The 25,118-nt window shown below is 45.8% G+C and overlaps 1 protein-coding gene across 1 annotated transcript in view; it reads left to right on the top strand.

Moving 5' to 3' along the window:
- LOC110395005 (obscurin-like) overlaps positions 1-25,115 on the top strand; it is a gene marked incomplete at its 3' end in the record, with an annotated part of 39,021 nt that extends 13,906 nt beyond the window's left edge. The window contains exons 4-12 of the mRNA XM_021389090.1: positions 1,791-2,925; positions 8,734-9,003; positions 11,212-11,472; positions 14,948-15,250; positions 16,291-16,557; positions 17,428-17,703; positions 21,081-21,353; positions 24,000-24,275; positions 24,961-25,115. Of these exons, the coding sequence (XP_021244765.1) occupies positions 1,800-2,925; positions 8,734-9,003; positions 11,212-11,472; positions 14,948-15,250; positions 16,291-16,557; positions 17,428-17,703; positions 21,081-21,353; positions 24,000-24,275; positions 24,961-25,115 (3,207 nt within the window). The remainder of the gene's footprint in view (positions 1-1,790; positions 2,926-8,733; positions 9,004-11,211; positions 11,473-14,947; positions 15,251-16,290; positions 16,558-17,427; positions 17,704-21,080; positions 21,354-23,999; positions 24,276-24,960) is intronic.

Genomic DNA, 25,118 nt, shown 5'->3' with positions numbered 1-25,118 from the left:
GATTAGAAGTAGTTTCACTCCAGCAGAAGGGAAAGGGTATCCACGACTAGAGAGGGAAGAAGAGAAGTTTGTGTGCCATGCAGAATTCAGGCGACCCGAAACGCTGTGCTCTGCTGTGATGTTCTCCAGCTGCACGGGGACGGGTGGGCTCTGTGAACAGTGAGTACCACTGACTGCTTTTGGCTTTCACAGCATGCAGTGGCACCAGAACTGCTGTCAGCTTTAGTTCTGAACGCTGCTGTCCCTGGAAGTGTTCAAGAACCGTGGAGATACGGCACTGGTGGACATGGTGGAGATGGGTTAACAGCTGGACTAGATATTAGCAGTCTTTTCCAACCTTAATGATTCCATGATTCTTCTTGGTTGATCTGTGCTGCCAAACAGCTGGTGTGCAGCTAACCCTGAGAGCAAAGCACAGAATCACAGGGACTGGAAGGGACCAAGCCCCTGCTAAAGCAGTTCCCTACAGCAAGTTACACAGGAGAGCATCCAGGTGGGTTTTGAATACCCCCAGAGAAGGAGACTCCACCGCCTCTCTGGGCAGGCTGTGCCAGTGCGCTGCCATGCTTAAAGCAAGGAATTTTTTTCTTATCTTCATATGGAACTTCCTGTGTTCCAGTTTGTGCCCATTGCCCCTTGTCCTGTTGCTGGGCGCCACCAACAAAAGCCTGGCCCCATTCACTTGACTCCTGGTCATTGGATATGTAGAAGCATTGATGAGATCCCCCCTCAGCCTTTGCTTCTCCAGGCTGAGCAGCCCCAGGGCTCTCCTCCTCTCCTCATAAGGCAGATGCTCCAGGCCCCATTGTCTCTGTAGCCCTGCACTACACTCTCTCTAAAAGTTCCCTGTCTTTCTTGAACTGTAGGGCTCAGAACTGGACACAGCAGGGGGGTGATCGGACATCATTCTGGCAAGCCCTAAGCCCTGTGATGCTTTCTGGGGAAGCCTGGCACTGTTTGGATTCCTGCACATGTTCCCCATGGTCTTTCCTTCATGTGCCTTTGTGCTCCTGTGAATGAGAGCAAGAAGGCAAAGGTGGGGGTCTGCCCAGGCATGTATAGTGCATGCGCTCTGCAACGTCCAGATGAAGCTGTGTATTCAGCTAGATAGATGCTCCTTGGCTATCACTGAGGTCAAAGTGGCTGTACCTCAGAGTTGCGTTCAGTGAAAACTGGGAGTGAAGAAAAATGGCATCAATTGTATGGCAGGATTGTCTGTGCCCCACTGCATGAACAGAGGTTGCTGTAAGGTCTGCGCGGACATAGTTCAGAGAACAAGGCCTGGGGGTGGATAAAGACCAGGGAGATCAAGAGTAGAGATGGAGTGCTGAGCATGGGCAGAATAAAAACAACAACAGATGCAAGGAAAAGGAGAAATACTGAAAAGACTAAGGGCAATGAGGTGGAAAAGAACAGATGAAAGGAAAATGGGCACAAAGAAAGTATCTTGATAGGTAGACCCAGCACTCTGAATTTAACGTCTATATGACTACATTAGTGCTGATTATCTTCCTAGTGCCATCATGCTGTTTCTGTATGAACTGCCTGAAGAATTGTGTTTTACTTCAGTGGGAAAGCGGGCTGCTTTCTCTATCAGCAGATTCACATCACTGAGTCAGAACGTAAGAAGTATGCAAGGCCTTCTCACCCCTAATAAAAAGGACAGTGGAAATGTACTCCAACCAGATTGTTCCAGATGACAAATGTCCTGATACCATGGAAGTGCAGCAGTTGCTTGCTTGCACCATCTAATCTGTTCGCTTGTGACATTTTTCTTTCTCACCCTTTAGGTAACCAAGATGGATTACAGCTCGTTCAGTGGAGTCCCCCGCTTCCTGACCCGGCCAAAGGCGTTTATGGTGTCCGTGGGGAAGGATGCCACGCTGAGCTGCCAGATCATTGGAAACCCCATCCCAGTTGTGAGCTGGGAAAAGGACAAACTTCCCATTCAGTCTGGGGGAAGGTTTAAAACCACAGAAGATGGGGACCTCTATCAACTAACCATCTATGATCTGAGCCTGGAGGATAGCGGCCAATACATCTGCCGCGCCAAGAACACCATTGGGGAAGCTTTTGCAGCTGTTAGTATCAAAGTCGGAGAGGAGACCACAGTCACAGAGTCAGCCCCATATTTCATCCAGAAACCTTCCTCCATCAAAGTAACTTTGGGAGAGGATGCCATGTTCAAATGCAAAGTCCAAGGCAGCCCTCCCCTCTCTGTGAACTGGGAGAAAGATGGCAGGCACCTGAGGAACCGGGCTGACGCTGGCCGCTTCCAGATCGAGTCAGCTGGGGAGTCCAACGCTCTCACCATTCAGTGCACCCGGCTGGGGGACAGTGGCACATACACGTGCCGGGCCGAGAATCCCATCGGCTCTGCCAGCGCTTCCGCAGCGCTGGTGGTGGAAACACAGGGCTCTTCCAACCCAGGCAGCCATTTCGATACCAGCTGCGGCAAGACCGCCTCCCTGTTGTCTCACTTGCAAAAGCGGCGGGAGGAGATCAGGAAGATGGACATCTCCTATGGGACTCTCGATGCCACGTCAGCCCAGTCTTACTCCAAGACGGAAGGGCTGTCAGGCATTGGTTACAGCCTCTCCCGGGATTACGAGAGGGCAGCCAGCCTGGCCACCAAGGGGGCTCGCAACGCCATGTTCGGGACGCTGACGCGCACCTGCAGCGTGACGGAAGGGAAGCACGCCAAGCTGAGCTGCTACGTGACCGGGGAGCCTAAGCCGGAGATCGTGTGGAAGAAGGACAACGAGGTCATCGTGGAAGGGCGGAGGCATGTCATCTATGAGGATGATCAGGAGAACTTTGTGCTGAAGATCCTCTTCTGCAAGCAGGTGGACAATGGGCTGTACACCTGCACGGCCTCCAACCTGGCGGGGCAGACCTACAGCTCTGTGCTGGTCACTGTCAAAGGTGAGTGCCTCCGTCTGCTCCTGCAATGAGAAAGGTGATGCTTCTAGCTTGGTATCAAACTGGGCAAAGCTTCTGCCACCAAACCTCAGGAAGGGACCATGGGATGGATGTGAAAAGCCCTTCAGATTGAAATGTGGTTATAGCGCTGGAACAGGTGAGCTGGGGAGGGAGAGTCTCATCACTGCAGGGTTTTAGGATGCTCAATAAACAAGCTTCAATCAGGAATGGATGATGTTTCAGGTTGGTGGTTAAGAAAAATTTCTTCTCATGATGAGTGGTCAGGCCTTGAAACAGGCTGCCTAGGGAGGTGGTGCAGTCACCATCCCTGGTGGTATTCAAGAAAAGAGTAGATGTTGCCTTGAGTGACATGGTTTAGTGGGTATGGTGGTGATGGGGAACATCTTCCTCTCCAGGTTATAATCATATCTGGGTTTGAATTCACCATAGGGTTCAATCACACCACATACTCACCGCAGACCTAATCTCACTACATGCCATTAAATAGTAGTAGAGATAACTCCTCCCTGCAAACAGTGCATGTCAGGCTGCATTGGATCCTCCAGGGGCCTTACTTCAACTCTAATCACAGCCTCCACTGTTCCCCTGCCTGGAGTGACCCACCAGCAGCCTTGTTCTTGCCAGGCCTCTTCAGCCTTTTCCCAGCTTGTGCTGTTGGGCAGCCTGCAGTGCTGGTGTGCTCCCAGAGCTCTACCAGTGCCAGGATACCTCTGCTTGCAGTGGTTGGTGGCGAGGAAATAGCCTTCAGAGGGTCCCTCAGCTCCGCTGGAGATCAGATCAAGGTCTTCAGAACACGAACAAACGTGATGCACATTTTCACAAAGGAAATTCTATATTTTCAAACTTCTATTTGGTCAGGCTTCCGCAGGCAGTCTGAAACCCAGGCAGCACCTATAAATGGATTCTCAGATGTAAAAAAAAACAAACAAAAAAACAAAACAAAACAAAAAAACACACCCTTTTGCATGGCAAAATTGACTCTTTGAACTGATAGAAAAATGTCAGAAATTCAAACACTCAGGAAATGTTTGCATTCAAGGCTGGTCTTTAAGAGATACCGGTCTCATTTAGTTTTGTGGCTTCCCTCTTCTGCACCTCTCTTCGTTCTCGCTGTCTCTCCCAGCAGTGACTCATGCCCCGTGTCCATCAGTGACACTTGATCCATGCAGCTCGCTGGCACCGGACCCACTCACTGCCATCCCATGGAGGTGCGGGGTGGTGTCGAGAAGAGATTTTGGCTCTTCCCTAAAGCTGTGATTACTGTACGAGATGGGATTCAGAGAAGAAGACCAAGCCTGGCTCTGGGGTGGCTGCTCTTGCTGAGCATGGCTCCAGCTCCATTCCTCGCCTAGTGCCTGTCTTGCACCAAAAAGCACTGCCCCATGTTTGTTCAATTGTTCACAAGGGGTGCAGCCTGTTCCAAAGCAGACAAAGCATGCGAAGCAGCAGGCTTGGGAGCAAGCGCCGCGGCAAAGGGCTATTCATCAATGTCCATTGTCAAGAGATGTGAGTCAGAGGGCTCAAGTGGAAATGTTTGCGGTCTGTTTCTTTTGATACTATACCATGTAGGGCTTTCTGACCAGGCCAAGGCTGCCATGGAAAATCTACTTGCGTTGGTTATAATTAGGCCCTGAATAATGGCTCTCCTTTGTGTCACAAGAAGTCCTTCTCTGCCATCCAAAGACAGCTCAGGATGATGTAGCAATGAAGGGAACTTTTAATTCCATCCTTTATGCAGTTGGTGATGCCATTAGCTTGTCTGCAGTCATGTTTTGAGGGGTAGATCATCTTGCCAGGCAATTCTCTTTGCTCACTTGTGCAGAAGAGGCTGAATGATGCAGCTGCATTGGACTGTGTGCAGATAACAGAGTATTTAGAGAGCCTGTGACACTGCTTCCCCCGTGTGTGCCCACAGGCACAGATAGCTGGGTAGGCAAACTCCATGCGTTTAACTGCAATCTGGGCACTCTGGTTCATGTACAACACATAACTTCAACGCAAGAATTTGAGAGACAATATTTGTGGATGTTTTAAATGTAGTAATAATAAGAAAAACTACCTAGCTCAGCATCCTGTCTCCAAAGTGTCTAATGGCAGTGTTTCATGGCCCAGGACTGGGCACAGCTTCTAGTTTGCCTCTTATATTTTTTCAGTCTAGATCCTAAACCCAACGCGTGTGTAAGCACTTGGCCAAACCCATGCCTTAGGTATTGAACTGAAAGGAAAAAAAGAGGCTTTTTTTTTAACTGTTCCTGGATGGGATATACTAAATTAGATAGAAGTCCCAAAGAAGAGGCTACAATGAAGAGAGTTGCTTTCACAATTAAGAAAAAACAAGAGTTGATTACTCTTATTCAGTAATGTCTTGGATTCTAGTGCCTGGAGCAGGGCTAAAATCACAAGCCATGCACTGAAACGTGGGCTGTAAAAGAAGCCAACAAATTTTTCCCAAGAAAAGTTCCCCTCTTTAATAAACCAAAGAGTGGAGATGGTAGGAGAAACATGAATTAATTACTTGAATTTCCTGAAGGCTTTGAAGACGTCCCCAAGCCACATGTAAAGTTAATAAGAATAGCGTACAAGTCTCTATCCCTGGGCCTGGACCAAGCAATGTTCATCTGAGTAAAGGAATTTGGGACTGAGTCCCTGAATACGGAGGCACTCAGTAAGTAGTTAAGTAATCAGATACTGTATGGAAAGGTTAAAGGTTGCCAGCCAGCTAGGATAGAGGCTGAAAAAACAGATTGGTGCCAAAGCCACGTCTTTCTTCCTCTGATACAAAATGACTTTGGATAACTGCTGTCGTGGTATCTGAACTTGGGATCTGAAAGAGAATCGCAACATGAGAAATACGGAGGTGCAAAGGCAATTTGGGAAGTGCTGTAACTAAGAAAAGGAGCGAAGGAAGGAGATAATGGGAGTTTGTCTGCGTACCTTTAGACTGTTCCTTTTTGAAGTATTTTCCGTATTCTTACTCTCATTGGATCACTTCTGGCAAAAATGCCTCTGGAATAATTAATGGAGAGAACTGCAAGAAGGCCAAGGGTAGGCAAGAGAAAGTGTAGGCAGGTGCAAGCCCAGGTCAGGCAGGCTGATACACACGGGGAAGGTTAAGGAGACACTAGCTGCTTTGCAGGCTGCACCTATTCTTAGCAAAATATCTGTTAGCAAGGCCTGTATTTTAAAACATAACATCACCTCGTTGCTACTTTGGTTGGTATGGACCAAACAAAAGCCTATGACACTGGAGACAAGCAGCCAAATTCATAGCTGGTTTAAGCTCTTGCAGTTTTCCACTAACTCCATGAGCTGTTCCTGCTCCACGCTCCCTCGGGGCTCTGCTTTGCTTCTTTCCATTTCACATTTTTCCCAGTAGACAGAATTTTGTAGATCTCCTATTTCTCCTTCTATAGAAATGCCTTTATTGCCCTCATTGTACGCTTTAGCGAGCATTTCTGCTTGGGCTAAAAACAGACGAATAGAAAAAAATGTGCAGTAAAAAAAAACTGGGGAGAATTCATCATTTAAAAGAAATTCATCCTGACAGCGGAGATGAATTTCAGTGACCTCTCAGGGCGCTCTGAGTGAATGGAAATGAGTCATGTGCTGGGAGCTGAGATGCCGTGAGGACAAAGTAGAACTGGTGTTTGAATTCAGACCGCTCAGCTTGCGTGGAAGGAAACGTTTCTAGAGAATGGTTGATCTGGAGCAATCACAAAAACTTTGTTTCGTACTTTTGGTGGCACTTACATGAAACAGAGGTTTCTTGTGAGAATTATGTCGCACGTGACCTCAGAAGAACATGCTTTCTGTTTGTCTCCCAAGGACATTTTTTAGACGCTCCAAACATTTCGGATAAGGAAACTAGTTGGTTGCTGAATGTCTATCTTCCATATTGGAATCGTACTTAAGAGGAGCTTGCAAGGAGAGTTACTTCGTGAAAGAGTAACACGTGACAAATTGCAATTTCGAACTGAGCAGTCGATATTTATGGAGTCTGACAGATGAAACGTAATGCAGATATCTGCAGCACCTCTTCCTGAAATGCCTCTGGTAGTTACAGCACAGAATATTTCTGAATTGCGTTGGGTTCTGTACAGATAAAAAAAGGGAGGGTCCCTACATTGGATAACTTGCAGTGTCAGTGCCCAATCTGACAGACTGCAGCCCAATAGGGTGTGAAAGGAGCTAATGTAGAGGTATCTGTTCCACTTGTCATCCTGAACAGTGCAAGAATGTGTTTAGTTATTTTCCTACTTAGCTAGTTAGGTAGAAAATACACTAAAAGTCTTGTTCATGTAAATATTACCCAAATTAACCTCTTTTGCCTGATGGCTGACCAGGCATATTAGACTAAATAAAGAGGATGAAGAGACGTTCAGGAATTAAAAAGATAGAGGGTTTTAGAGCCTCCCTCTCACATCTCCAAAGCAGGAAAAAGCAGCAGGCTGGGAAAATAGCAGTCTTTAATGTAATTTGTCAGCTGCTGTCTCTGCTGTCTCTCTGAAGCCTCGTTCGGAGCAAAATAAGATGTGTGCATATGTCAAGAGAGTGGAAGCAAAGTTGTTTTCAGAAGATATCTGTGACTGCTCAGCGGCTGTAAAGAAGAGGTGTTAATGACGTGGCTTTAAGTATGGAAGCAAGCCTGCATATTTCTCAGATGTGTCTTCTATTTCCTTCTGGCCCTTGGGCACATCACTGTGCTTTCATAGTCGGCTCCAAAGTCCCTCCTATCTCACACAGCTGCATTGCATCCACTTCTTCAATGCTGGCATGGATCTGATAAATGCCTTCTTGACGTCATCCTCTAGCTTGGTCCCATGGCAAGAGAATTGCACCCACTTCATTCCCCCTGACCACATGGGGTGCTTCCAGATGTGAGATGCAGGAGTCCCAGCTGCCTGTTGGATTGAGAGAAAAAGATAATTAATGTGGAGAAAGGGCTGTGTTGCCGTAACTGAAGACTTGTTGAGGAAAGACTTTGACTTGCCTTGAAATGAGGCACATTAAGCCAAAAGGCATGTCCTCTTTCCTTGGGTATTGCATGGGTTTCCAGTGAAGTTCCAGCTCCAAAATAACAACCTAAGTGGTATTTAGCATCAGTCCCTCCCAGTCCTTTCCTAGTGATGGGGCAGGAGGGATGGACAATGGCTCGACTACCAAAAGATGCAAGGACAACTTTTAAACCATGCTCTGTCCAGCAGGAAGTGTTGCAGGCTGCGAAATAGGTTTTCATGCTCTACGTGTGCATGTTCACACATTAGCCCTTCTTTCTCAGAAGTGATTTTTGTGCCCCTTCTACTTGCAAGCCAGTAGCATGCCCAACACAGATCACGACGTGGAGGGTCCTGGTGATCAGGGCTCAGATCTGGGATATTTTAGGGCCTAGGTTTGATGTGGCTGTGGACCACTGGCTGTCCTGTTCAGCTCAATGCCCCTTTCTCTGTTGTTGGGGTATCAGGGTAGGGTAGTTTCACAGCTCAGCTACCACTGGAATTAAATGGTATCTGCGTTGTTGTGTTTGTAAAATATCTCCCCTCACTGCCACGCAGCTGTTTTCCTGTTTGATCTGCACTCTGCTTTCTCCCAAAGCCAGAGCAGCATGGCACAGTAGCTGAATGAAAGCAGAGGGAGCTGGGAGACTTGGGCCCAGAGTGGAGGATGTTGAGGGGAGGGCTCCTGGTGCCCTACTGCTTCTCACAGGGTTTAAGTCTCTTACTATTTTTTTCATGCCTCTTACACTAAGCTGTCAAAAATTCTTGTTTCTCCTTTCTTTTTAATCCCCCGAAGAACCGCCAATACCCTTCAAGGAAAAACTGAAGGATCTTGAAGTCTGGGAGAAGGAATCTGCCACCTTCCAGTGTGAAGTGCCTGTTCCTAGTACGGAGACATCTTGGTTCAAGGAGGAAACCAAACTCCGGCAGAGCAAGAAATACAACATTGAAGAAGAGGGCACGTACCGCCGGCTCACAGTGCAGAATGTCACTGCAGATGATGATGCTGTCTATATCTGTGAGATGAAAGAAGGGAGCAGGACCATTGCAGAACTGTCTGTCCAAGGTAAGGAAGAGCATTACTATTTCAGATGGGCCCAGTCTCATGTGCTGAGTGAGAGATGCACATGCGAGGCTCCAGACTTGAGCTTGCAAACAGCATTTATCCCATACACATAGAGAAGAACAGCAGGCTCCCCTACAGTGTGAGGAGAGCCACTGGTCAGTGGGTCCCTGGGTCTCTTGCCAGGGCTTATCTGGGACACAGGGTCACAGAATGAGGAGAGATTGTGTTGCTGCACAAGACATGTCACGTAGTGGGGCCTAATGCTTAAAGGCATAGAAGCCTTTGAGCTGTAGCTCAGCACTGTAGACTTCCCTTGACATGATCCCAAGCAATGGATGTGTCTCCTGGCACCATCTCACACAGGTCTTGTCAGGTGTCCAGCCATTTATGGTAAATCTTGTCTGAGAGTGGTGCTGGTCAGACTGGGAAGTCAGCTTGGCAGTTGTAGCATGGTCTGATGTATGGTGCAGGCTGTAGTCGTCACCAGTGTGAGGTCAGACTGAAACCTGATTCACGTTTCAGAGCTCTGACATCTGGAGCTGCTTTCTGGAGTTTGAAAGAATGATAAGTAGAGGATAAAATGTAGATATAGGTCTGTGTCCAAAACCCCTAAGTCCAGAGGTTCAGCACCGAAGTTCATGTAAGTACAGAGTTGAGTCCATTGTGGGTGTCTCATAACAACGTGCACATCAGAGACACAGCTGACAGAAAGGAACATCAGTTCAGAACTCACTGATTTGCTGGCTGAAAAATTACTTAGCTACACAAGTCCAGGACCTGCAGTTTCCGTGTTGATGCTCCTTACTCTGGTGTGACATACACGTCTCCTGCAATGTGAACTGTAGACCTACAGGATCATGTATGTCCTCTCTTGTTTGAAGCCTGAGTTTATTCCATCTGGAAGCAGACGTTCTCCACTACATGAATTGGTGCAAAATAGCTGGGTGCTGTGCACTGTCGTGCAAATTCCTTTTTGCCTAATTAGCACAGTTGTACGAGTTGACATGGGTGAAGGCAGAAGGGACAACTTAGTCTGTGGACACCTGGGAGTTCAGACAAACATCTTTTTGTTTTACCTTCTGCAAGGGCAAAACCAGTCAAACACTTCAAGTGTGCTTGGCCCTGGTAGGACAGCTGGTATTTGTTTTCACTTGTGTGTGCTATGGTTCTATGACACATTCCATTAAAAAGAGAGTGACTGAGCCAGGTGGAGCTCTCAGGAGGGAAAGGAGGCAGAGCCTTCCTGCAGGAGCCCAGTGCCTGCCCAGGGAGAGAAGATTCGAGAGAGCAGGGTGGGGTTGGGAGAATGTGAGAGCTTGGCAAGATGGGAAGCTCAGTGCTCTGCTTGGGGCAGCATGGAACAGACCCATGGCCAAGCTTCAGAGAGGATGAGCAGAAAACGAAGGTGTTGAAAACTCCTGATGAAGCATGCCTGCTTTGATTCATGAACAGTTCACCATTGCTTCTCATTAAACAACTCTAGAGGCTTTGCCTGATGGAGGGCACTTCTGCCTTGCAGGGACTGTTCTGGGGCTAGAGACAGTCACTGTGTGCTGATGGGGTGATCTTCTGTACAAACTCACCTGTGGATAGTCACATTTTATAACCCTGACATTATTCTATTAAGTCATAATCACAGTAGCATGGAAAGGCTACGAGTCAGTGAATTCATTCCATGTGAATTTTCTCATTCACTCTAAAACAAAATGTGATGCCTTCCGTATATTTTCTGTTAAGTTAGGTGACCGGTGCACTTGGCATCTGTGTCATTTACTGGTCATTTGGTGGAAGCAAAATCCCAAAGACATGCCTCTCTGGCTTTAAGATTGACCTACTTCAGCAAAGCATTTGTAAGAATTCTCCACATATGCAGAAATAAAAACCCTTGTCACTGTCACACCTGTTCTTGACGAGGCCACGTATGCTGTGCCTACCCAGCAGTAGACACTACAAGTTAGATTAGAATCATGAGTGAGGGTAGACAAATAAAATTGCTGTTCTATTCTTGAAGGGCAAAACGAGTCCTTGGGATTATCTGTTACGTGTAACACAGAGCCCAGGATTTCACTGAGGGATGCATGTGTAATGTCTGCCATGTCTTATTGGGTGAGAGCTATTGGCTAATCTGGCTGTCGTCTGCGTGGTCCGGTGTTACCAGGCACTTTTCTATCTGCTGTTTGTGAACCATAATTACTTTCCTATTCAAAGGGAACATCATTAAAAAGCTTCCACGAAAGACTGCGGTTTCTGTTAACGATACAGCCATCTTCTGCGTGGAGCTGGACAATGAATGCCAGAACATCCGCTGGCTGAAAAACACGGAAGAGGTGAAAGCCAGCGAGCGAATCTCCATCACGCGCTGCGGCAAGCAGCACACCATGATCATCCGAGAGTGTACGATGGAAGATGCCGGTGAGATTGTCTTCCTGGCTGATGAAAGCAGGACTTCTACCCAATTCACTGTGACCAGTAAGTGTCCCCTGTGTTCAGCCTTGGTATCGTCTCCGGGTGGTGAGGCACTGGCACTGCTGCCCAAGGAAGAGTGGATGCCCCATCCCTGGAGGCGTTCAAGGCCAGGTTGGATGGAGCCCTGGGCAGCCACCCTAGTGGGTGGTAACTTGGAAGAGGGGTTGGATCTTTAAGATCCCTTCCAACCTAAACCAGTCTATGATTCTGTGATTCCTCAGCATGCAAGTACTCCTGTATTAGAGATGTTCTCTCTAGGTGCTGCTATGGTGAGTTGTATGTTGGCCAAAGACAGTGGGAAGACAAATGACTGTCAGAAATGCCAACAGTTTGATGTTATGGAGAGGTCAGAAGAGAGAGAGAAGAAAAGTTCTGGGGAAGGAGCATGGTACAATGCTCATTGACATTCTCATTCCATACTGGAACAAATATAAAATGATAACTGTGTAAAACACGGTGTAAAGGGTGTATGATTTCTCCACACCAGGAGGTGATTACAAAACAATTTGTAAGCTACAAAGCTGCTTGCATTAAAGGAAACTAAAATAGAAAGACTGCAGGAAAAAAGGGAAAATGTTTCTTCCTGAAAATATTTTTTCCTTCATTTCATGGAGAGCACAGCACCCTGTCCTCTCTCATCCTCCTTTTGACATGACAAAACTGGAAGGTCCCTGTGCATTGGTGATAGCTATGCTAGGAGTAGAGGCCTTTGGATTGTTTAGCTTTATCTGAAACTGAAATATAGACAGGGGGAAGGATTCCTTCAGCTGCCTGATTTTATGAAGCTATTCATATTTTTTTTTTGGCACTACATTTCCCAAATGAGTGATTTCTGGCTCTGCTGGGGTTCCAGTCTGCTTATGAACATCGACTTCTATTCACCATCTGGGAAGAGTAATACTTCTCCTTCACCAGCACCACCAAATTACAATTACTCAGTGGTAAAAAGGAATCCTGAAAGAAGGATTTACAACTGTTGTGTTATCTGAAGTGTTCGGGGCATTCTAATTCTATTAAGCCACATATATTAAGAGGAAAAAAAAAAAAGGTGGGCATCTTGCTTAACATTGTGACAGCTTCTAAGTTATTCAGAAGGCTGTAACAACCAACCACTCATTCTATTTGATGAGGGGTGACAAAGTTCAGTTTAATTTCTGACTGCTGTTTAAATCATGAAGCTAGAGCTGGTTCCCGGAGCAGAAAACGCTCGGAAGCTGTCCTCCTATACAAGCAGGTATCTCTGAGCAAAATATTACATCTCAATTTCTGATGGTAAGGTCAGGAGATCTGATTCCAGCGTCTAGCTTTCAGCTTCATGCTGTGTTAGTGGGACCTTTGGCATCTAGCTCTGACCAGCAGCAACTGACAGACTGGTAACAGTGCACCCCAAAACATTTATGTGTCTATTTATGTAATGAAGGAAAAGCGTATCGCATTGAGATTTCCTATTTTTATACTTTGCATATTTGATGAACTACTGGAAGAATCCTGTACACCATGTCCACACCATTTTCAATTAGCTGGATGAGATTGTTGTTGGCAGTTTAATACAATTTACCAGGCAGGCAATATTTATATATTTGCTCAGGCTTCTGCATTATTACTATGCCTGTTTTACAGGAGGGTAAACTGAGGCAGAGAGCAGCTCAGCTCCCCCAGCCTTTAGTTTTTAATCTAGATTCAGCACACAGGCTCTCTCTACATTCATGAATACTTAGTATCTTCAACTCGTGGCTCATTGCTTCCATTTCAGGCTGCCTTGAGAAGCTGTGGATGCCCCATCCTTGGAGGTGTTCAAGGCTGGGTTGGATGGGTGCTGGGCAGCCTGAGCTGGTGGGGGCAACCAGCCCATGGCAGGGGGGGTGGAACAGGATGATCTTTGAGGTTCCTTCCAACACAAGACATTCCATGATTCCGTGATTCATGTTCTTTGAGCAGAAATGAGTTGCTCCTGAATGTGCCGTTCTCCATAGGATTATAATTGGAGTCTGGATGGCTGACTTAAACCAGACACCTAGCTTTCTGATAGCCAAAATTAAATGAAATCAATCCTTTACTGTGTCAGTAGTCTGTAACTAGAGCGCATCAGGGAATTCCTCGCCTCTTGCCTGTATCAGTGGCTGCACGTAGTGAATAAGTGTGATGGGATTTTAACCTCTAAAATGTTCAAGAGCAATCAGAGGGTGAATGTATTCACCATGCAAATACCTGCAGGAATAAACTTGTCATATATGGCCTCACTTACTGTAAAATAGCCACATCTCCTTGGCTGCAGGCTCCCATGGTGAGGACATGCCTTTGTGTCATTTCCTTTTGAAGTCAGTTCCTCAGCCCCCAAACTTGGCACTGAATAAATTGCTAAAATGTGCCTTTCCTGAGAGAGATTCCAGATGACAGCTATCACTCTTGGGAGACAAAGTTTACAGAAGGCCTTTGGTGTGGGAGTGGCACAGAATGCAGAGGCAAAACAGGGGACAGATTCCCAGAAGAAAGTGGCTGCAGGGAACAGCCAAGGTCATGGAACGAGCAACAAAGACCTCCATGGAGGAATGGACTCCAAAACCACTGCACTGCTTATTCATATCTATCATTTACCTATATAACGTTGTAGTTGTGCCCTGTTTAGCTGGTCTGTGTTTAAACCCGTTGAGAATCTGGACTAAAACATTTCCATACACTTTTGGAACAGGTTCTTGAGAAGAAGTGTAGACCATAGGCTCCTGGTACAGGAGTGTTCTTACGTTGCCTCTCAGGATGCCACATCTGTTGGTAGAGATAGCAAAATATCACTGTACTTTTCCTTACACCATCCGTGGTGCATTGCCACATAGTGCTTCTCACAGGCACATCCGTGCTCTTGTCAGTAGTTCTGGGGACTGGAGTGGTTGAAGAAATGTGGGCAGCAGATTAGTACTAGTGCAAGTCACTCCCTGTTCAATGATGCGTAGTAGCCAGGTAGATAAAGAGTAAAATCCTATGTATGCCTTTTTTTTAAGCCTAGGTTCACACCACAGAGTTTTGGACGACTTCTAATGGTGATTTTACCCACTTTCAGAGTGAAAATAACAAACAGTATTAGCCTGCTTTATCCAGGAACTGCGTAGGAAGCGATATGGGTCTATATCTAGCACTGAAAACTGAAGTCTATGAATTGTTCATAGTAAACTCTTTGTTTATGTAATGCGACCTGAAAGAATCTTCTATCCATTCTCTTGCTTTCCCATACAAAGGTTTTACAGAGGTTTATTAACCTTGGGTAGCCTTTAGACCAGTGTAAGCCCTAGTTTTCCTCAGCCAGATACAGTGGGTTTCTCACTGGTTTTGACATTTGGAGTCTCCCATCCCTGGAGGTACTTAAGAGACGTGGGGACATGGTGGGACTCAATAGGTCAGGCTGAAAGTTGTGCTTGATGGTCTCGAAGGTCTTTTCCAACCTAAACAATTGTATGGTAAAATTTCTGTACTTATTTCTGTTCAGCTCCCAGAAAACCTCCCACCCAGCCCCCAGCTGACCCCGTGGTGAAAAATAAAACAGAAACCTCAGTGACGCTAGCATGGTCCCCTCCGAAGATGGACCGCCCCATTCCAATCGATGGCTACGTTGTGGAACGCAAGAAACTAACTGGCTTTACCTGGGTGAGGTGCCACGAGTCTCACGTCCCTGTCCCAGAGTTCACGGTGAGCAATCTGTCGGAAGAGGCTGATTACCAGTTCCGAGTGTCTGCAGTCAACGTGCACGGACAGAGCCCGTATCTGGAATTCCCAGGGAGCGTGCACCTTGGTAAGCACAAAAACCCCAACAGAAATGGATTGGTCTGCGCTCAGCAGCTATGTTGGTACCCTGAAGACATTTCCCTTGGCTTTAAGGAGAGTAGTGCAGTAGCACACCACAGTCTTTCCTTCGCTCCTAGTTCTCCTGCCTCATTTCAAGCTCTGCCCATTGCTAAAGTGATGCAAGTTATGTTTCTGTAACAGAGCTGTGAATACACTTATATTTTGATATCTCACATGTGCGGGAGGCAGAGCTTTCTGTAACAGAGCTTAAGCATATAAGTGCTTCTTCCAGAACTCGTGCAAAAGGAGAAGTAGAAATGTGCGTGTGATTTAATCTTCCATCTATAAATGAGATATCAGACTCGCATCTAAAGAATGTTAACGTGATGATCATGATGCCATGAAAACCAGGTTCTGGTTGGTCTCTCTTTAATCTCAGAGCAACTAGAAGAAATTCAGGATTGTGCTTCATTTGTAGGGTGCCAATGTGCCACAGAATCGTTGTGTGCCATGGGGTTGTTTCTTCCTTTGATTTGTTGCACTGAACAATCTCTGCTTACACCTTGATCATTTCTGTTATTGTGTCATTCTTTTCCCTTACTGTCTGAGTATGCTTGTGCTTCCCTGGAATACCTAGAGGTGATGATTAGTGGGCTGGGTGGCCTGCTGAGGATCCTTCTGAAATCTAAGAGCAATACTCCTTATTAAAAAATAACACGCTTGCCAGGCATGCTGGGTAGTTTGGGATGCTTAGCAAGTCTGTTGTACCTTGAAACATCTTAGTGAATACTAATTAAAATATATCTGTTGTTCTATCAATGCAGAAAACAGGAGTTACTCTAGTGCCACAGGTCACTTAACTGCAGCTGTAGAAACCAAACCCCATTCACCAATCGTGCACTATTTTCAGTGCGTGCAAAACGCGTGCAGGATTTTATTCTCATGTCTCATTTACTCCAAGAACTTTGTTCTTAGGAAGACCTGTTCTCCTGCATGGCAGTCTTGTGCCTTTTGCTTTCAGACATACAAGTTGTTCTTCTTCCCCAGAACCGGTCCTGGCTGTGAAATCCCCCCTAACAACTGGTGAAGCTGTAGCTGGAGGGGATGCCATCTTTACTATTGACCTTACAACAACGTGTTTTGGCACTTGGTACCTCAATGGTAAAGTCATACAGGAAAGTGAGACCTATATCATCAAGAGAACCGAAACTACTCACAGTCTAATCATAAAGAACGTCACCAAGAATGATGATGGAGCAGAAGTGAAATTTGTGGCCAAAAATGTTGATGTCAGCACCAAGATGAGAGTGAGAGGTATTTACTTTGATCATTCTCCTTTCCTCTTTCAGTCAACGCATAGTTGCTGTGCTCTGATGATTAGAACTGGGGCTGGAGGCCTTCACTGACTGTACCAAATACCTGAAATTGCATCACATGGACTAATGTGGGTCCTGGTTGTGACCTAAACACGATAGCACAGAGTTTAGAGTAAGCTGATCTACCCAGCTGCTTGCTATCTGGACAAGTCTACTTCATGCCAGCTGGTGGATGCCTGTGGTTCACAACCATAGGTCAGCGGATTCAGTCACCAGGTCTACCACTGCATCACCTTAGAGCAGTATCATAGAATCATGGAATGATCATAGAATGGCCTGGGTTGAAAAGGACCTCAAAGATCATCGAGTTACAACCCTCCTACTGAGTGCAGGGTCACCAACCACCAGACCAGGCTCCCCAGAGCCACGTCCAGCCTGGCCTTGAACGCCTCCAGGGACGGGGCATCCACAACCTCCTTGGGTACTTCAGCTCCAGGTTCAGCCAGCCCTTCTGACTGCAGTGGAATCACTCAGAAGTAGAGGAGCATTAATGACAATGATATCTCTGTCAATCAGCTTTGCATGGCAAAGGATAATGAATAAACGTTTGTTATGGGAGAACCTGTCTGTCTTTGGGTGAAAACCTCTGCAGAAGCATGTTTAGAGCATTATTAATCAGTAGAAAGAGATATTTTTTTTTTCTTTGTGAATCTGGCAGTAAAACCAAATTAAATATCTTGAGTTGCTTAGTATTGACACCTCCACAAGGGCAGGAACAGAATATAACTCTTTTTCAAAGATCTTGCGGCAAACACTTATCATGTTAACCTGATATAAATTGAAATAACGAGGCCTTTGCTCCTGACAGGTGCTGCAGTGAGATTTACCAATAAGAGCAAAGACATAGAAAAGATCTCTGCTCGGCTGCGCGAGGAAGCCAAACTTCAGGCTGAGCTTTCCGACACAGACGCTACTGTGATGTGGATGAAGGATGGGAAGGAGCTCAAGGCCAGTGAAAAACATGAACTGCAAACTGCGGGGAAGAGGCGCATCCTGAAAATCCACAACGTTGCAATGGAGGATGCTGGAACTTACCAGTGCATCTGCGAGGGGGATAAAATGCTCTATCAGCTTTCAGTGAAAGGTATGTGACTGTCTGGGTTTTCCTGTTCCTGCCCAAAGCCAATGGGCTGCATTCACCTGACTCCAGGACAGTCCAGCTGTTGTCAGACAGCATCTGGGGTGTTTTCAGTGCCTATTTTGATTTGAGCTGGCAAATCCACTTTGTAAAGCCATTTGATTTCTGTGTTCTGTCCTGTGATTCATCCCAAAGATACAGAAGGAATCAGGGGAAAGATGGGAAAAAGAGCATCCTAGCCTTCCTGCTCTTCTCTCGGGGTGGCCACGGGAGGTGATGTAAACATCTTTTTTATAGCAGTGATCCAAAATGTGGAAGAGACCTGTGAAGAGTTACAGGGGTGTTTACCAAGCTGTCATTCCGTGGTGGTTTTTTCTTACACAAATGTAGAGAGAAACTTAACTTTTCCATGCAGCTCCCTGTTGTGCTGCAGGTTGTAGGTCTGATTTCTCAGATCCACATGCTGGGCTTTGATTGCAATACATAAGAATCCTTTGTTTGCTCCATAGGAAGATTTCCCATTTCTACAGGACTCTCTGCAGATTACAAGAATGCAAATGCACCTTCTTCCCAGCAGCGATTGCCCTTTTTTTTTCTTTTACACTGAGTATGTATGAGGCTCTTCATCATATTCTGCTGGCTTGTCACCCTCGTTGATCCATGCAGAAACAACAAAGCCCTAGGGTAGTGTATGCGCTTTGGCACTGGAGAGCTTAATTGGTTATTCTCAAAGAACAAACTCCAAAGAGGCATGGAGATGGCTCCAAAAAGAAATTAAAAAACGGGACTAAATTTATGGAGAGCAGAACTGTCTGCCAACACTCGTCAGCTGGTCTTAATTTTGGTTTTCTTCTCTCTCTCTCCATGTTAGCGTAATATTTCACACTGGTGGATCTGCCCACAGAATTAATTGAATTAGCTGATGGACGTTTCCATGTGCTTTGCACCGTAATGTGACTATTAAATGAGTAATCAATGCTATTATTTTAAAATCTGTGTTGGCAAGGCGGAAGACAAACAACTGCTGTTGGTAGCTTGGTTACTGCAGAATCAGCTTTCATGTGTCTCATATATAGAGAAGGGAAGAGACCCTTGAGAGTCATCTAGTCCAGCTCCCCTGCAATGAACAGGGACACCACCGCTCCGTCAGGTGCTCAGAGCCCCATCCAGCCTGACTTTGGATGTCCTCAGGCTCACAAATCTTGTACCCATGCCATCCGCTCCCAGTGTTTCACCATTCAGCACCGCCACCTTCATCTTCTCTTCCTGTAAATCAGATAGAGCTAGACGGTAAATCATCTGATGTGCAGGTCAGCTGTGTCTAGCACGTGGGCATCACGTGGCTGCCGGGAGGCTCTGTCGAGCTGCAGCCAGAGGCATGTCACTCGCTGGGCCTTGTGCCCAAAGCAGCCCCACAGGAAAGTGTTCTTGCCGTTTGTCATGCACTGCGCTGCCGTGAGACTTCACGTGCCAGACGTCGGTGACCCATGACCTCCTGCATCCAGGCAGGACATCTGAGAAGTCTCCTTCAGCCTGCCGTGGCTGTAGTTTTACTCTTTTTTTAAGGAAGGGGAAGGTGCACGAGTGGACCTGTTTTCCTGTTCTTCCTCCCAAACCTTTCAACCTGTGTGCCATGCTTGTAGAGAAATAGAGATCTCAGCAACATCCATCCTTTGCAGTGAGGCTGCGTAGAGGAGATGTTGTTATCCTACTGAAGGGTGGTGGGGCACAGGCTGCCCAGGGAGGTGGTGGGGTCCCTGTCCCTGGAGGTGTTCAGGAGCCATGGAGATGTGGCACTGAGGGACGTGGTCAGTGGGCACGGTGGGATGGGTTGGGGTTGGAGATGGGGATCTAGAGGCCTTTTCCAACCTGAATGATTCTACAGTTCTGTAGTTCTCTTCTAAAGGGAAAACAGCGCTGTTCTGAGTCTCCAGAGAAACCACCAAGGAACAGAAACCTCCAGGCAAAAATAAGCGATGGGGCTTCACTGTTCTAAATATTTCTGATATGACTTCTTTATCCATAGAAATTGCTTCAGCAAACTTACTGCACCCTAAAAATTGGGCTGGTGGTGACAGGTCAGAAGAAGCTCCTGCCCCTCCCAGAACCTCGTGGTTGGACTGCTCCCTTCAGGACCAGAACTAGAGAGGCCCTTGGCTGCACCATCACGTTGTTCACTTCCCTTTCCCTGTTTGTTTCCTTGCTGGGTATTTCTTAGCCCTAGACTGGGGCAGATTTGGGTCTGGGGTTTTCTTTTTCTTTCTGACCTGCTTGCTGCTTGACAAGTGGATTCACCTCAAATGTCTGTATCATTGTGCAAGTCTATGAATAGTGGTTCCCTAGCAAATAATTAATAATCTGATTGTAACAAAAAGCTCTACCATAGATTCAGAGAAATCTGAACAGCTCACGTAATCAAAAGCAAGGGGATTTGATGCAAAACCCTTGCTTGTGGATAGGCCTCTTGATGTCTTTGAGCCAAGATGGTCCAAGGAGGATCCCATGTATTTCTCCAGGAAGGATCGCTGGTAACAACACCTTTAGAGCAAGTTCTGGTAGGGTCATGCTCAGCTGGTCCAGTCCAGAGGCTGTACCTCCTTGCTGCAGTATCTGCAGTGAAAGCCTACATCAGATTTTGCATAGCTGGGTTCATATCTAGTGATTGTGAGGGGAGTGCAGTTATAAGAGGCAGAATCTGAAAAATGAATTAAATTTGGCTGTATTACAGGATGGAGTTAAATGTGTTTACAGGATCTCAGACACCTCAGTGTCCATCAGCTAACTTTTGAGCTCCTAAAGCACAGGTGTTCTGTAGAATGTTGTTGACTTTGTATTATACATGCATGTTCTTGGAATTACAGAACAAACGCATGCATAATTCAGACTTGGATTTTAGCAGCTTTGACTGCACAGTCTCGACAGACCGACTCAGTTGTGTGCACTGTTTTAAAATGTTAACAAGAAGTTGGAAAATAAATTCCATTATCTCGAGTAACATGAGACTGTGGCCCTTAGGCTTAAACTTTTGGCTAAGGCAGTGGTGATTTTTTTCAGTAACGGAACATCCTCCATTGCTTTTCTTCCAGTTTGCTTGTTCCAATTCTCTCCTCAGTTTTCCTATTTCAGATATTTTCTTGAAGCCCTGTTGCCTAGGACTTCTTCTCCCCTTGGCTCAGTCTCCTGTGGGGTGTATGTCCTCTGCCTTTTGGAGATATGATAATCTGGTACATGGTTTATAAAAGCTGTCAATTTGGCTGCTTCTGAATCAGAATCTAGTAATTAGATCTAAGATTGAGCATGCACGTTTGGTTTTATGACAAATGTATGGTCACCAATGTTCCTCCAATTCTTTACCATCACTGTGTGCCCGTGTTTTGTTTCAGCTCTTGCAAACTTCATAAACAAAGAGAAAACTGGAGGAGTTATCAGGGCCGTCGCTGGAAAGCAAGCTGAATTTGTTTCTGAGACCTCTGAAGCCAACGTCATGGTTAAGTGGTACAAAAATGGCAAAGAAATCACTGCCAGCAAGAAATTCACAATGGAAGATAAAGGGAAACTGCATAAGCTTGTGGCTTCAGCTGTGACAAAAGAAGACGAGGGAACATACATCTGCAAAATCGGAGATGACACTCTGATTTTTGATTTAAAAGTCTCAGGTAAGTTTGTGAGGCAAACGTGGCATCAGAATCCATGTTAGGCACTTAAGACTTGATTAATTTTACTTGTCTGACCTTGTAGGTTTCCAGTTTTTAGGACCAGGATTGCACAGTACTAAATTCTGACCTTACTGTGGTCCCTATGCAAATCCACAGGATGAGCAAATAACATAACCACGTTGTGATGAATTCAGGTCAGCCCTAGCTCCATCTGAGGCTGGGGTCACGACCTGAACCCTCACATCTGGTCTTCATTCTTCTAGTTCACAAATTGCCTCAGCATTTACATTATCCTTGAACCTCCGACTGAAGTGGTCCTAAACTCTTACCGTGGAAGTCCTGCCTCCTCTTTTGACAAATTAAACTCCATATTTGGAGAGTTCAGTGTTTCCTGCTGTTCCCAAAGGATGCTGTGATCTCCGAGGTGTCTCCCTGAGGTGCTGTAAGCACAGCCATTAGCTGATGGCATGTGCCCATCAGCATGAAGTACACATAAAGTGCTGTCAGGTCAAGCACGGAGGAGTCATGCTTGTAACTGACATGTTCCTGTTCAGGGTGGAGCTGGAGGATAAAATAACACAAGAAATTTTCAGTGAAATTCAATATCTGTGAAATTTGGCTGACTACATTCGCAGAGCCTGGTGGGAAGATCTATTTTCTGGCTTATACCTTGAGTCTATTTTTTATAAGCCAGTCCTCAGTTACAAACTGAAACTCTACTGAAAGCCTCTTGTGTATGCATGTGCTGCAGTGCAGTGCTTGTGACCTGTAACAGCACATCCTTGTTACTCTGATCATAGGATCATTAGAGTTGATAAATACCATCTAGTCCAACTGCCCACCCATCACCACCATGACGCTGACCATCAGCTATTTAAAAACTTGATGGAGCTGATAGATCGAGCACAGAGCTGGATTTGGGTTTGCTGGAGGGTTTACTAAGACATAGAAGGATTGCTTGCAAGTGGTGTTGGCTCAGGTATTCACTCTGCATCCTGCCTCCAGTTCTGTCTGGCTGAGAATCCTACATTTTGCAGTTTCACTTTGAGTGTAATTCACAGGCCCTGGCTTTATCCATTGAAAAACTGGTCTTAAGCCAAGAAGACTCCATTTGAACTGGTTGATGCAGAGCACAAGGCATCCCCAAAGGACAACTTGTACTGTCCGATGAATGTTATTGGATGAGAGCTAAGATAAGATTTAGAAAGTTCTGGAGCTGTCTTTGAGCATCTAGTACAGAGGAAGCCTGCATGATTCCCTGTGGGTGGATGCCTCCTGCTTCCACATGTGTAGTGTTAAGGGAATGCTAGCTGTAACTCCTATGACAAAACATCACGTGGCTCAGACAAAAAAAAGCCAACAACCAGGGTTAATAAGGAGTAACCAACGGTCATGGGTTGGTCTTAGGGCAGGAAAGTAATCTATCTATAGATTATCTATGATATCTGTATGATATTGATTTACCCTATTTGTTCTGAACAGCCTGACTCTAGATGGAATGTTCTTTGGCCGTCTAGTTTTAAAAGAATAGGTGGTTCCTAATAATTACAACTTTTAATGAAATATTTGTTCGCTGATGCCATGAACATGCCTGGCTTAACAATCGTCCTTGGTATATTCAGTGACTGAAAGCAACAGTTGTTGCTAAAAGAAATGCAATGCTAAGCTAGGACTGCCTGTAGCTGACAGCCATCAGCTTGCTCCTCAGGCAGGAGCTGGCTCGATGGAATGAAGAGCATGAATTACTGATGTGCTCATCAAATGCTGTTTGTTAGCTTAGGCAGAGGGTGTTGAACAGGTTTGCTCATGTATTGCAAACAAATTACTTAGCTGCCTTCATTTTAGCTTCAGAAAAACATGTGCAGAATGCAGAATTGATTTAAAAAAATAAGAAGCATCTGCATACAACTTACTTTTTCCTTATACAGGGCTAGCATTAATGCCTTGGTGCAAAACTAGCCATCTCATGACATACTGGGATACATGGGAGCATTATAATAGGATGTCCATTAGCACTGAAGCTAAGCACTACTTCAGAAGGGTGACAATGAAATCACAAACATTTTCCAGTTCCACGTGTTTGGCAAAACACACTGACTGTTATTTGTATGAAATCACATGCTGAGCAATTCTGCAGCAATTTTACTTATGGAAACAGTCACGTTTGGAGGCTTAACGTGTTAATATAGAGTCATAGAATAGCCCAGTTGGAAGGTACCCACCGGGATCAACAAGTTCAACTGTGTATGTGAGTGTGTATGTATATGTCTGTGAAAGAATAGTTTATTTGTATGTATCTGCATATAAAGGATTAATCAACAGCCAGATGCCCAGCTGGAAGCCATTGTGTACTAGCTATCTGGATGACCTAGAACTTGAGCAATGAATAGCCCAGTCCAGGTAACTCTGCAGTATCTCAGCTGGAGCACTTTTGTGACTTGTAAGAGCAGCTTATTGCCATGTCCTTCAACACTGCCACAGTTAAATTGCAACAGAATCATGCACACATTTGTACATGAGTACCTCCAGAGATGAAACCTGATCACCCAAGTGTGATGAGCAGAGAAACAACAATCAATTCTGACTTAACACTGTGCTGAATAAGCCTGAATCAAGGCGTAAACCACTTTCTCTTTTTCTCTTCAGATGAAGCCATTAACTTTGTCAACAAGCCCAAAACAACTCCAGAAATATCACTCAGCCCTTCTGAAAACCTGGAGCTGGTGTGTGAGGTGTCAGCTGCAAGTGGGGCTGTCGTATGGAAGAAGGATCAAACGGAGGTGACACAGGACCAGAGGACAACCATCATCTCCCAGGGGACACACCGCAAGCTCGTCGTCAAAAACGTGACCCTGAAAGACCAAGGGAGCTACACCTGTGAAACAAAGGACGACAAAGCAACATTCCAAGTCAAAGTCAGAGGTGAGGAAATGCTTGGAATCCCGGAGATAAAGGAATGCTCCATTTTGTGTGTCTTGCATTTGGGGGATCGTCTTCCAGCCTCTCTGGGGTGAAATATTTTGGCTGTAGGACTTGCTTTGCTGTCAGGTGTCCCACCAACACTTTTATACACATGCTTTTACATCCATGAATGAATAACTGCAGTGAACGAAAGGCAAGGAGGGCAACTTCTGCACCTCTCACAGTCAGCTGGTGTGTGCAGGGTTACAGTGCAAGAGCACACCAGGTGTGCAAGGAGAAATAAAAGGGGAGGTGTTTGAACAGCTCCGGTTACAACATTTGAATGATGCAAATAGGTGGAAAAAGGTGAAAATACCTGAATCTGAGGGCTGTTCCCTTCTGATATAGTGGAATTGCAGAGAGACATCAGAAGAGAAAAAGAGATGAGAGAGAGGGGTTCAGGCAGTGCTTCTTGATGCTCTAAATCTCAGGTCCAAATCTGTGCTCAGACTGTGAATTGTTTGGCTTTGTCCCGCACACCTATCATTTCCCAAGGCAAAATAGAGATGAAAGTGCTTTCCTGTCATAATGGGCCATCATGAAGCTACCTGTGAAGGGCAAGTGTAGTGAAACCGGGGGAACTGGAGTAAGCTCTGCAGAAGAGCACAGCAAAACTCTGTGTGTGACTATTGTCATCTCCCTGCAGAGAAAGAAGACGTGTTTACAAACAAGGACAAGATACAAAAGGAGGTGAAGGCTGTACTGAATCAAAATGCCACGCTGAGCTGCGAGGTGGCCCAGGAGAAGAGCGAGGTGAAATGGTACAAGGAGGGGAAACTGCTCACCTCGAGCAAGAAGTTCAGG

Source organism: Numida meleagris, chromosome 2, assembly GCF_002078875.1.
Source record: "Numida meleagris isolate 19003 breed g44 Domestic line chromosome 2, NumMel1.0, whole genome shotgun sequence".
In the NCBI taxonomy this organism is placed as follows: Eukaryota; Metazoa; Chordata; class Aves; order Galliformes; family Numididae; genus Numida; species Numida meleagris.
Note: the sequence above shows the minus strand (reverse complement) of the source record. Positions and strands in the feature narration are given on the sequence as shown.